The following is a 15,000-nucleotide window of genomic DNA, read 5'->3' on the forward strand; positions in this document are numbered from 1 at the left end:
GCATAATAATCAGTGAGCTGATTTCAATAATTTGAAACTTGTCATAATACATAAATGACTAATGCCCCTAATAAAAGCATGTTCATCACACAACAGCACCTCATGAGGTTATAGATGTATGATCATTTGGTAACCTAAAGGATCAATGTCTCCATTGATTAAATCTAAATGTGTACAGGGTCTATAGATCTACATATACGTATTGTAACGTAAGACTTGTAAAGAGTAACATACATGCAGTGCGAAAAACTGTAAACCGTATTTGATAAAGAACTCCGTTCGTTGGTCAGTCTGAACAGATATATCTTTGTATCTAAAGTTGATGGAGTATGAGTGAAGGCACGTAGCTTAGTGGTCAGGGGTACTCGGCTTACGATCGTAACGTCGTGAGTTCGAAAACCGGCGGCGCGTTACGTCCTTGAGCAAGACACTTTATTTCTCGTTGCTGGCAAAAATGTGGTGTATCTGTAATTCAAGAGGCCAGCCTCGTAACCGACGGAGTACCAGTTTGATATACTATTCTAAATTCTGCTCTTGGCTGTTCAAGGTTGACAGGAAAGGTCAACTGCAGAAATCAAACACACACACACACACACACACACACAGAGACAGACGCAAACACATATATACATACATACGCACATAGAAAACGCAGCCATCTTTTATCTTTCACTTGTTGCATTCACTGGATTGTGGCCATACTGGGTCTCCGCCTCGAAGAGTTTTAAGTCGAATTGATCGATCCCAAGACTTATTATTTAAACCTTGGTACTTATTAGGCTGTCCCTTTGATGAACGGCTAAGTTACGGGGACGTAAATAAACTAGTACCGGTTGTCAAGCGGTGGTGGTGGTGGTGAGAGACACCAAGACACTCACGTAAGGCGAGAGTCGGCCTGGAACTAGAGTAAAAGATACTTACCCAATGTGCCACCCAATGCAACTGAAATTGGAATCAAGCGTTTGGGAACCGAACTACCCACAGCCACGCTTTTGATTATGTATATATGTATATATATATATATATATATATATATATATATATATATATATATAAGCAATGTTAATTCTCTAAATGAAGTATTAACAGTAACTGCACGATAAAGTGTAGTATATTGCCACTTAAGTGTGGCTGACCCCTAGGGGTGGATGTTACTGGGGCTATATATATATATATATATATATATATATATATATATATATATATATATATATATATATATATATATATATATATATATATATATGTATGTATGTATGTATGTATGTATGTATATATGTATATATGTATGTATATATATATATATATATATATGCATATATATATATATATACATACACCCGTATATATATATATATATATATATATATATGCATATATATGTGTATATATATACATATATATGTATGTATATATATATGTATATATATATATATATATATATATATATATATATATATATATGTATGTATCTGTGTGTGTGTGTGTGTGTGTGTGTGTGTGTGTGTGTGTGTGTGTGTGTGTGTGTGTGTGTGTGTCTGTGTGTGTGTTTATATATATAGTTGGAATTTACAAAAACAAAAGACGAAGACAGTTGTATAAGCAACAAACAGGTGAATTAGTTTAACGCTCGGGAATGTGAGAAAGTCTTTTACGTTTCGAGCCTACGCTCTTCAACAAAAGGAACACAAGAAAATAAACAGAGAGAGAATAAAAAGATCAATTAAAATACCTACTCACTGAATTAGTCTACCTAAATAATTGAGCATTTCACAGACACGTGTACCCTAGGCAAAATTCTTCGGCAGAATCAGTGTGAAACCTTATGTGACAAGAGTGTACCCTTAAATTGAAGGTACAAATTCATGCGACGAGTTTCTATGCAGTTTCTGTGTCACGCTCATTACGTATGGATCAAGTGGAGCTTATGAAACGACAGCATTTGCTTAAGATAACGTGCTATGGTGACGATGTCGGCTACTTATGATTGCAAAGAGAACTTCATAAACGTACTAACACAGATACACACACACACAATCACACACACACACACATTTACATTTATGTAGTATGTATACATATATAGATAAATATATGCATGTATATACTTCGACACATATACATGCTACATAAATGTGAATGCGTGTGTATGTATGTGTGTGTGTGTGTGTGTGTAAGTGTGTGTGTGTGTCTGTGTCTCTGTACGTATGTTTATGAATTTCTCTTCGCAATCATAAGTTCCCGCCTTCGTTACCATAGCACGTTATATATGTATATTTACCTGTATATGTATATATTTACCTATATATGTCTAAGTGTCTATATATGTATGTATACGTGCACACATCTTTCTATCTGTCTAACTTTCGATGTGGGTATGTATGTAAGCATCTATCTATCTATCTATCTATCTATCTATCTATCTATCTATCTATCTATCTATCTATCTATATACATATATATATATTCATATATATATATATATATATATATATATATATATATATATATATATATATATATATATATATCTACACACATACATACAGAGACGCATACACCCAGACATACACACATACACACCTCATACACACATACACACCTCATACACATATATTTGCTGTTATAAATTGCTGGCAGATTGTAAATTTTTCCATTAAAATTGAAAGCAGTAAAGTATTAAATGCTGTACTTCTGGAGGCAATAATTAATCTTCAATTTATCTCATCCGTTCTGAAATATACATCTATTTTCTGATACATCACCAAAATACAATCTGGCTAATTATTCCGTACCACCTTGTTGTTTATTACGTTTCATATGCTTACGTCGTTGACATGTTTTTTCTGGTTCGTAACTCATTGGAATTTTTTATCTGTTCAGGCAGCCATTTTAACATTTTTTACATCTATGCAAACACGAACACGCACACACACAGATACACACAGAGGAAAATACAACCAGGATTCTGTTCGTTGTTTGTGGAATTTGTTAGAGGATAGCTTGAAAATTACCATCAATCACATCACGTCTTTAAGCAGTGAATGCAGATTAGATAAGTTAGTTCTATATCCAGAAAACAAGTTCGCGTGTTCATGGAAGTAATAGTTTTTGGTTATAGAACTCTTCGCTCGGCTTTGATCTGGGAGTAGGCAACAATAACAAAATAACTCTCTCGTTTCATGTCGACTCTTTTATTCTTTTACTTGTTTCAGTCATTTGACTGCGGCCATGCTGGAGCACATCCTTTAGTCGAGCAAATTGACTCCAGGACTTATTCTTTGTAAGCCTAGTACTTATTCTATCGGTCAAGCGATGTTGGGGGGACAAGCACAGACACACAAACATATACACAAACATACATATATACATACATATATACGACGGACTTCTTTCAGTTTCCTTCTACCAAATCCACTCACAAGACTTTAGTCGGCCGAGGCTATAGTAGAAAACACCCGCCCAAGGTGACACACAGTGGGACTGAACCCGGAACCGTGTGGTTGGTAAGCAAGCTACTTACCACACAGCCACTCCTGCGCCTATACACAATTATAAATATCATTCAAAAGTTTCAGCAAGAATGGATACAATATTTGACATTTTTCCTTCATTAACATTTGTCTGTCTGTCTGTCTGTCTGTCTGTCTGTCTGTCTGTCTGTCTGTCTGTCTGTCTGTCTATCTATCTATCTATCTATCTATCAGGAGTGGCTGTGTGGTAAGAAGCTTGCTTCCCAACCACATGGTTCGGGGGTCAGTCCCAATGCGAGGCACCTTGGGCAATTTTATAGTCTATTATAGTCTCTGGCCGACCGAAGCCTTGTGAGTGGATTTGGTTGACGAAAACCGAAAGAAGCCCGTCGTATATATATATATATATATATATATTTGTGTGTGTGTGTGTGTGTGTGTGTGTGTGTGTGTGTGTGTGTGTGTGTGTGTGTGTGTGTGTGTGTCCCCTACCATCGCTTGACAACCTATGTTGGTGTGCTTACCTCCCCGTAACTTAGCGGTTTGGCAAAAATGACTGATAGAATAAGTACTAAGCATGCAAAAAATAAGTCCTTGGGTCGATCTGTTCGACTAAAGTCGGTACTCTAGCATGGCCGCAGTCAAATCAATGAAACAAATAAAAAGGAGAGATAACAAATAATATCTATCTATCTATCTATCTATCTATCTATCTATCTATCTATCTTTTTATCTGTATGTCTGTCAGTCTATCTGTATGTATGTACGTCTATCTACAAGGTGTATTGTCTGTGAGAAACATTGATTCATACTTACACTGTTTAAACATGATTGAATCTCTCTGTCAATGCCTGCATCACCTTTCTTTTTCTATTATTCTGTTTTTCATTCATTCATTCTTTCTTTCATTCATTAATTCTTTCTGTACTTATTTATTTATTTCCTTGTTTGTTTGTTTGTTTCTTTCTGTCTCTCTCCTTCACGCACTCGCGCGCTCACTCACACGCGCGCTCACTCACAAGCTCGCTCACTCACACGCTCGTTCACTCACTCACTCATAGGCGTTCACGCATGCACGAGCGTCCACGCACACACATACACACGTACACACACATACACACACACACACACACACAGACACACACACACACACATACACTCACTTACTCACACATGTATACACTTTCCTTTAATCAATTTATTTTCATCGTTTCCACCGCACGAAATTTCTTTCAATTGCGGTACCAAAATTGACACACATCATGCATCAATGCGTCTAAAAGTTCCTGAATAGTCAGTAGTTGAATCATACTGTAACCTTATGTTATCACCAATTCCAAAAATGTATCGTTTTGTTTAGGTGCCCTTGGAATAAATTCCATGGAACAATCAATATCATACCTCCCTGCACTAGTAATAAAAAAATTATCAACTTTCAGATACAAATTTAGAGGTTACCATAAATAGATGTTTAGACCTTAATACTGTTTAACCCGAGTTCAGTTCTGATCGTGTTTTGGCTTTTTTCGTCGTGGTCGACGGTATTGCAGTGACAGTAACTTTACCACCTCCGCTATGCCAGGGCTGTTTCTAGTAACATCGGTTTCCATGCTACAAGACAGTATCCAAATCTTCCTAGTATTTTTTAAAACTGTACCATTTTCAAATAGAAAATAGAAAGAAAATCTGAAAATGAAAGCTATGGCATAAAACAGTATATCAGAAGTACATGAGATAGTGTAGCTTTAATTCATTTTAGTAACAGATGCCTAGCTCCAAATATACTTACCACCTCTTCCTCCGCTCATGGATATACCACGAAAGAAAGACAAATCAACATGGTCACATTATTTACGAAATTGGAGAGGGTGTCGATCTTTGATTAAGCGTAGTCCAGTGATAAAATGGATTAAAGCTACACTGTCTCATGTACTTCTGACATACTGTATTATGCCATAGCTTTCATTTTCAGATTTTCTTTCTATTTTCTATTTGAAAATGGTACATAAAAAACACTAGGAAGATTTGGATACTGTCTTGTAGCATGGAAACCGATGTTGATATGATAAAGTTGAGTCTGGGGATAAAGATTGTGTTCGTTGTGATGCTTGAAGTCTCCTCAGCAACACCAAGAGAAAAAGTAAACATAGTCCGTTAAAATCATGTGACTTCCTGTACAGATATTCACAGTGATTCAGAAGCAGTAACGGTGAAACACAAAGCAAACACAAATATCTCTTTCTTTCTTTCTTTCTTTCTTTCTTTCTTTCTTTCTTTCTTTCTTTCTTTCTTTCTTTCTTTCTTTCTTTCTTTCTTTCTTTCTTTCTTTCTTTCTTTCTTTCTTTCTTGCTTTCTTTCTTTCGCACCACACACACATCCACATACATACACTTACATACATATCAGTCGTTATACTGCGGCCATGCTGGGGTACCGCGTTGAAGACTTTTTAGCCAAATGTCGACACTTGTACTATTTTTTAAGCTGGGTACTATTCTATCGGTATCTTATGCCTAAACGCTAAGTTACGGAGACGTAAACACAGCAACACCAATTGTCAAGCGATGGTGGGAGACAAACACAGACACACATAATATATATATATAGCAATTAGAGAGTGGAGGGGAATATGAGGTACTCATCAACTTGAAGACACTGTACTCTGTTGATTAATCCGTTTATATATATATATATATATATATATATATATATATATATATATATATATATATATATATATATGTATATATATGTATATATATATATATATATATATATATATATATATATATATATATATATATATATATATATATATATATATGTATATATATGTTTCGTTAATCAAATATATTCAATGAGAATACAATATACTGAATTTCTAATAAGTGCTCTTGGTAGGGAAGTGTCTAAAACATTAAAGGTATTTAGACATTTAATAAGGAGGATTATATATCATATTATAAAATAAGAGTAGGAAAATTACATCAAAAAATCATCACAGAAGATATACGTCCGAAATAATATTGCATTAATAGATAAATGTATAAATATATAAATTATGATTATTTAAAAAGTTTAAAAGCTTAAAATATCTTACGAGCGTTTCATGAATGCATTACTCTTCGAAATGGAATCTAAAATTGAAAATCATTATTAGGTAATACATCTACTCGTCAGAGAGAAAGAGGGTGAATTTCCGTGTAGTTAATCGAATGCTATTTAAAAATATATGAAAAAGATGATGTCTAAAGACGTTGTTTAACTTTTTAAACATCTTTCTAAATAATCATACCTTATATATTCATACGTGGAGGCGCAATGGCCCAGTGGTTAGGGCAGCGGACTCGCGGTCATAGGATCGCGGTTTCGATTCCCAGACTGGGCGTTGTGAGTGTTTATTGAGCGAAAACACCTAAAGCTCCACGACGCTCCGGCAGGGGATGGTGGTGAACCCTGCTGTACTCTTTCACCACAACTTTCTCTCATTCTTACTTCCTGTTTCTGTTGTGCCTGTAATTCAAGGGGTCAGCTTTGTCAAACTGTGTCACGATGAATATCCCCGAGAACTATGTTATGGGTACACTGGTCTGTGGAGTGCTCAGCCACTTGCACGTTAATTTCACGAGCAGGCTGTTCCGTTGATCGAATCAACTGGAACCCTCGACGTCGTAAGCGACGGAGTGCCAAGACACACACTATATATTCATACATCTATCTATTAATACAATATTATTTTGGACGTATATCTTCTGTGATGATTTTTTGATGTAATTTTTCTGCTCTTATTTTATAATATAATATAACACACTACAATATGATATAATATATAATGAGGAGGAGGAAAAGGTGACCCCCTTCAGTCATGATGCAGGCTTAGCTGGGTGGAAGTGCTTCTCTTCCAATTGTAGACATAAAGACGCAGGAAATGTGTCAAGGCCGACAGGAAGCGGTGCAGCTTCCTAGGTCTAACCAACAGTAGTATTATTCCCTTCAAGGGACTGTCACATTAAGTTGACAGCCTAGAACTACTCATCGTATCACTACTGCATAAATCTCTCTGAGAGATTTAGAAATATATTATTTCTAAACTTTTTTTTCAGCTTATCGTTCTTCGATACAAAAAAAAAACAAAAAACCTGAACTTTGCATCTCAGTATACCACTATTGTCCGTGGATTTTTTTATATATTTAATACAGATTGCTTGAAGCTAACTTTCTTCCTACACCTCGATTACTGAAACTCACTTATGTGTGTGTGTGTGTGCGTGCGTGCGTGCGTGCGTGCGTGCGTATACATATACTCAATTTTATTAAGATTATATTGTAAAACTGTTCCTGATGAAATGACTTCTATATCACTTTAAACCATATTGGTTGAGTAGCCACAATAATCTTGTAATTATTGTTGACAATATCGTGTTGTAGTCATGGAAACGGGTCCATAACAAAACAAATGAAATTTTTGAAATATCCTTCTAATTTTTGTTTCTGTTCTTGCTAGTTGTTGGCACTCCGTCGCTTACGACGTCGAGGGTTCCAGTTGATCAGATCAACGAAACAGCCTGCTCGTGAAATTAACGTGCAAGTGGCTGAGCACTCCACAGACACGTGTACCCTTAACGTAGTTCTCGGGGATATTCAGCGTGACACAGTGTGACAAGGCCGACCCTTTGAATTACAGGCACAACAGAAACAGGAAGTAAGAGTGAGAGAAAGTTGTGGTGAAAGAGTACAGCAGGGTTCGCCACCATCCCCTGCCGGAGCCTCGTGGAGCTTTAGGTGTTTTCGCTCAATAAACACTCACAACGCCCGGTCTGGGAATCGAAAATACGATCCTATGACCGCGAGTCCGCTGCCCTAACCACTGGGCCATTGCGCCTTCACTCTTGCTAGTATTCTGCTCTGATGATTTAGCAAGGTAGTCAATGTTGAACATTATACAATATCATTCCTGCTGTTATTACTGCATTGAAGTAATAATAAGAGATCGGAGTTTAACGCCATGTTAACTAATTGAGCTCTTGAATGCTGTGGATATATTTTTCAGTGCACAAGTACTTACTTCCAATTCGTAAGACATGAGAAAATACATACATACACACAAACATACATACATATATATATGTGTGTGTGTGTACATATATACATATATATATATATAAATATATATATATATATATATATATATATATATATATATATATATATATATATATATATATATATATATATATATATATATATATATATATATATATATATATAAATATATATATATATATATATATATATATATATATATATATATATATGTATGTACATACATATATGTATGTATGTACCTTTGGTACAAAGAGAGGGAGAGGTATCTGCTACGGAACTCTTGCTCAAACTTATTGATTCAAAACTGAATCCTATATTTCAAGGAGATATTATTAACCTTAAAGTTCGGTCGATGTCTTGCTTGTCGTTTTAAGTTGTCACAACTTTCAGTCAACAAGATCAACGTTTATTGGAATTTTTCTGTATCGCCTTTTTGTGTTTTTTTAAATTTCAACTTGCTGCAAAATTATAAAACACATTAAAATAAGTTAAATATTCTAGCAGTAAACTTCTCTCTCGGAAAACGCAAAAAAAAAAAAAAAAGAAAAAGAACCCAAAAAACGTCATATCCGTTATATGTTTTCAGTAAATTTTATCTCTCAGAAATGCACTGTCATCTTCCCATTAGTTGCTCATCAAACTATGGCATTTGATTTCAGCCACTTAATATATTAAGATTTAAAATGAAAAAACGAAAAGAAGATGAAAAAATTGAGGTGGACAGATGTTACAGTCACTCTCTCTACGACAACATCGCGTCCGTTTGTCTGAATATACGTCAAATAAACAAGGCAATGAATACTCTTTTTCCCTATCAAAAAATTCTATTTAAAAATAAATATATATAAAAAATAAACATTTCCACATTCCTAATCCAATTGCTACAATTATCTCACGTTCTTTATTGATTTCTTTAGGAATCTTATACATATCTGTGTCCCACCCATTTAAATCCATTTCTGTGCAGATATTCGTAAGCAGTAACACTTGAAGTGTGGTGACCCGAAATAAATTGTCGACTAAAGCTTCCGATATTTTTCGTTCTAACACTTTCTTAGAGTGATCGGAAGTTATTTCATGCGAAATGGCGCTAGCGTTTATTTGTTTGAATCCCCCACACATACACACACACACACACACACACACACACACACACACACACACACACACACACACACACACACTTATATACGTACGTGCATTTATGTATACACACACATACATACAAACACACACACACACACACACAAACATATACATACATACATACATACATACATACATACATACGTATATCAGTTTGGCAGTACAAAAAGGATGGATACAACTTAAAACATGAGTATGTATATATTTTTATCAAAAGTTTTAATCGGCAGAAGTTACAAAATGATTCAAATGGTGAACGCTTCGTGCAAAGCACGTATTTGTTTCGGTAAGTGCCAAGCATGAAATTCCCGGCACTCGAGTAACTTTTCAAATTCTACAGATTAACGCACGATACACGCGCATACACGCACAGACACACACGCACGCGCACACACAGATATAAACGTACGTATATTCATAAATGTATACATATATAATATACATATGTATAAACACATATATATATTTACAGATACTATTTACAGATACTATCTACAGATACTATTTACAGATACTATTTACAGTTATATACATGTGTGTATTTGTGTGTATGTGTGTAGATACATGCATAAATATGTATGTATGGATGAATAGATGAAGCTGTATATACGTAGTATATACATATACATATACGTATATTTGTATGTCTATATATACACGCGCAGATATATATGCAGGAGTGGCTGTGTGGTAAGTAGCTTGCTTACCAACCACATGGTTCTGGGTTCAGTCCCACTGCGTGGCACCTTACGCAAATGTCTTCTACTATAGCCTCGGGCCGACCAAAGCCTTGTGAGTGGATTTGGTAGACGGAAACTGAAAGAAGCCTGTCGTATATATATATGTATATTTATATATCTGTGTGTGTGTTTGTGTATCTGTGTTTGTCCCCCCAACATCGCTTGACAGCCGATGCTGGCGTGTTTACGTCCCCGTAACTTATCGGTTCGGCAAAAGGATCCGATAGAGTAAGTACTAGGCTTACAAAGAATAAGTCCTGGGGTCGATTTGCTCGACTAAAGGCGGTGCTCCAGCATGGCCGCAGTCAAATGACTGAAACAAGTAAAATAGTATATATATATATATATATATATATATATATATATATATATATATATATATATATGCATACATGTATGCATGTGGAATGTCAACTTTACAGCTATGTAAATGAAACATAAATCTAACCTAGAAGATGAAGACAGAACATTTCAAGGTTGTTATGAATATTAAAGAAAGAAGAATATGCACTCTCCTTGTGAATTTTAACTCGAATTAGTTGTTCTTTAGTCTGATCTCGTACAATTTAGACAAAATTGATAGCGCAGCAGAGATGCATTTGTCTTTGATGTTGCATAACTCCCGCTGTGGTCTTATCAATAGAATTATGACCTATTCCATTGTTGGTCATTATACCACTTCGTATATCCAGTACTGATATTATCCAACATGACATTCCCTTTTGTGTAGTGTTAGGGTCTATTTAAAGATTTGAATGCTATTTTTGGTATGTTGAATGGTTACATAGTGACGTACTTGTTTGCTCATAATTACTTGGTTTGAGAATGCGTACTTCTGAATGTATGTTCTTGTGCGCATGTTCATGACCTGTGTGTGCGCATGTACAGACCTGTGTGTGCCAGTGTTTTTATGTGCTTGCTTGCCTTGTTTATCATTTACTGATTCGTTTTTATCTGACGCATCAAGTCGTCAAGATATTTGAAAATGACAAGATTCATACTGTGAACCCGGGTTCAGCTTCTTTAGCAATGACGTGCTGCCGATACTTTATTCGACGGAATTGTCAGAAGCAGAACGTCAAATATTTATACAGTGATGAAAGATTCTGTAACACTAAAAAACTTTTTTAAGCCTGCAGCGCTGATGTTCATGAACGGAAATGACTTCAACTAGAACGCAGATTACGAACATAGTTCAATAGGCAAGACATTTTTCCGACGTCTAACGATTTTACCAATTTTTCACCATCAGCGATTCGATAATGATTTCTGACATTAGCAACTACATCAAAAATAAGCGATGGAGAATGTCTAATTTTGACAATTTGAATCGGTATATTATGGATAGTCAGATAAGAAATAAACACCACATAAATTAAAATTGGAACAATTAAAGACACTGTATCATGGATAGTCAGAATAAAAATAAACAATGGAAAATGTCTAATTGTGACAAGTAAAACCAATAAGTTATGGATGATCGGGTAAGACACAAGGTATGGAGAAGGTCTAATTGTGAGAATTAAAATCAGTAGATCTCTAATAACAGCAATGAAGACCAGTATATTATGCGTGCTTAACTACCTACGCCGAATAATATTTGACCTAGTGTCCGTATAAGAAAAAAATAGTATTATACATAGAGTCAGAATATTATACATAGGGACAAAATTTGTAGCGAGCTTAACCTTGCCATATTTAGTAACATTCCTTAAAATAATGCGTTCAGTCGAGTCCAGGATGACTGTGCCTTTTAGTAAAATAAGAAGTTTAACTGTGATAATAAAAACCAAGTAATTTACGGAACATTAGATCAGAAATAAGTGAGATAGAAGCTATAATTGCTTCAATTAAAATCACTATATTATAGATGGAATTTTGTTGTCCTTGCGTCCTGCAACTGGATGGCTGAACTAAATACTAAATAGAACTCTAACGTTGTTTAAATTTAAGGAATTTGGATACTTTCATATACCTTGGTAACAGGAATCCTGACTAGAAATTTTGACTCCCCCTCCACATACGAATCAATCCGCATTTGTGGAATTTTAAATAATACTATGTGCCGACGCAGATCACACTAGGTTTTTAATGCTCCGGTGTTTATTAGACATATTAAAAGTTGTATGGAATGTAATGCGAACCTTTATGGTTCTGTCAGAGGCACGAACCATTTCAGGTCAATTGGCAGAATCGTTCTAACATCAGATAGATTGCTTTAAGTTCATCTATCCGACTGTCTACATGATACACTTTATCCTCTCGGGGTCAATAAAAAAATGCTTGCACGGTACTGGGATTGATTTTCCTATTTCTTTCCTTCTTCTCTTCTTCCTGTCTCTGCTCTCCTGCAAGAAATCGGATGTGGTCAGACCTGGTCTAAAACAGCACATGGCATACTGCATATCATGCTAGCTCCCTTACCATTCCACCAAAAAGTAGAGAATCCAAGGCAAGTCTTTTCCCACTTTAAAAATGCAAACAAATTTTTATATCGCATGCTGTCAAACATGTTAGGTTCATTTGATAAGCAATGTTATTTCACAAAGCATGGAAAACGAAAAATGATTATAAAATCGTAAACGAAAAGTTCTTTAACTTACCAGCCACTAAAATGTACATCTGACGTAAAATGAACAATCCGGTTAGGCCAAATTTTGACACATTCAACATTCTGATAGAAATTAGATTTGTTATCGCTCCTAGAAATTTGATTTCGCTCCTATGATTTCAATTTTTTTCTTTTTCTATGAGTGTTAAACTGAAATCAAAGTGTCCAAGTTCTTGACAGTTTCAAGCAAACTGTCCTAAATTTGTTTGAGTAAAAATACTTTCCCATGATTCGTACAACAAAATTTACGCTGAAATTTCCGTGCTATTTCCTTGTACAGTATCCATAAATTTCTCGTTTCTTCCAATATTACTTCAATGGTTAATACTTTCGGTTGTCATGTGAGCTGAAATAAAATGGAAATAGAAGTTTATTATTAATAGCCAAATACAACGATCTACTTCTCTTGCACTCTCACTCTTTCTATATATCTCCCTCTTTCTCGCTGTTTCTCTCTGTCTCTGTCTCTCTCATTTTCTCTGTACATATCTTAAAACATTTATAAACATTTTCTATGCGATGAAATGAATACATGAAGTGGTGTTATAGACAAACTTGACATAACGAAAAAAAAAAATCAATTAACTGTGTTCATAGCTGTTGTAACTGCTATATTATCCTGCTGATAAATAATTCTCGAATCAGGTGAGGATGAAACCTGTCTGTTCTAGATATTTATATATATAGAGTGAATAATGCCTTTGTTTCGAAAGGTATACAAAATGAAGGACACTATCAGTAAAATATTGTCCTTAACACTGAAAGGACACTTTACAGCACTTCGAATTTGTGTGTCAAGAAGCGCTTTATATGATGGAACATTTACGACAAGTATATAAGGTGGCACTGGGTACAGTTTCAAATACAAACCTGTCATAGGCAAGGACTTACCAGGAAACTAGCAACATTCCAAAGCTCGTCCAATGAATTTCTTTGAACGCTAGATAAGTTGTTGCATTTGCATTTCTGTTATAGTTTTTTCTTCTAAACATGAAATGCATTAGAACCTGAAATACCATCAAAATAAATGATGGAATTATGCATTTTCTGTAATGATGCACGACATAAGCTGGACACACAAACCTATGCCTGCACGGACATTATATATACATATACAGACATACACACTCACACACACACACACATATATATATATATATATATATATATATATATATATATACATATATATATATATATATATATATATATATATATATATATATATATATATATATATATATATATATATATGTATATGTGCATGTGTATATAGATCATATACACCTATATTTGTCTGTATATATATATATATATATATATATATATATATATATATATATATATATATATATATATATATACATATATAATACACACACACACGTATATATATATATATATAGGAAAATGAAAAAAAGCCAGAATGCTGAACTGGGAGCATAATTTAATAAATTATGCTCCCAGTTCAGCATTCTGGCTTTTTTTCATTTTCCTATTATTTCTCCACGTGCGGTTAACACAACCCCACTATTTACTGACTTATATATATATATATATATATATATATATATATATATATATATATATATATATATATATATCTGTGTGTGTGTATGTGTGTGTGTAATATAATCATGTATATAACATTCTTATCCGTTGTTCGAGCGCTTTTTTGATGAACCGTCAAGTAAGAACAGAGAAAATTTCCTACATTTTTCGAATGCATGAAACATATTCAGTTTAAGTTGGTGTTTGTCATCAATCAGGATTATAAAACATTGAGGTAATAAAGAAATAATGTCGTAATAAAGTAGTAAATTAGGAAACAGGTGTATCATGTCAGAAAACAGCCATGGACATGAAAATACATGTATTACTATTTGGTTGTGCAGATTCGCATTAAAGCTAATCTAAACTAAAC

The 15,000-nt window shown here is 34.4% G+C and overlaps 1 protein-coding gene across 12 annotated transcripts in view; it reads right to left on the bottom strand.

The window, feature by feature from the left end:
• Positions 1 to 15,000, bottom strand: part of LOC106868349 (cell adhesion molecule Dscam1) — a 298,293-nt gene that overhangs the window by 207,827 nt on the left and 75,466 nt on the right. For all 12 annotated transcript variants that reach the window (XM_089352798.1, XM_089352792.1, XM_089352796.1 and 9 more), the window contains exon 2: positions 13,069 to 13,422. In XM_089352798.1, the coding sequence (XP_089208924.1) occupies positions 13,069 to 13,138 (70 nt within the window). In that variant the 5' untranslated portion in view covers positions 13,139 to 13,422. The remainder of the gene's footprint in view (positions 1 to 13,068; positions 13,423 to 15,000) is intronic.

Source organism: Octopus bimaculoides, chromosome 5 (assembly GCF_046866305.1).
Source record: "Octopus bimaculoides isolate indiv1 chromosome 5, ASM4686630v1, whole genome shotgun sequence".
Lineage (NCBI taxonomy): Eukaryota > Metazoa > Mollusca > Cephalopoda > Octopoda > Octopodidae > Octopus > Octopus bimaculoides.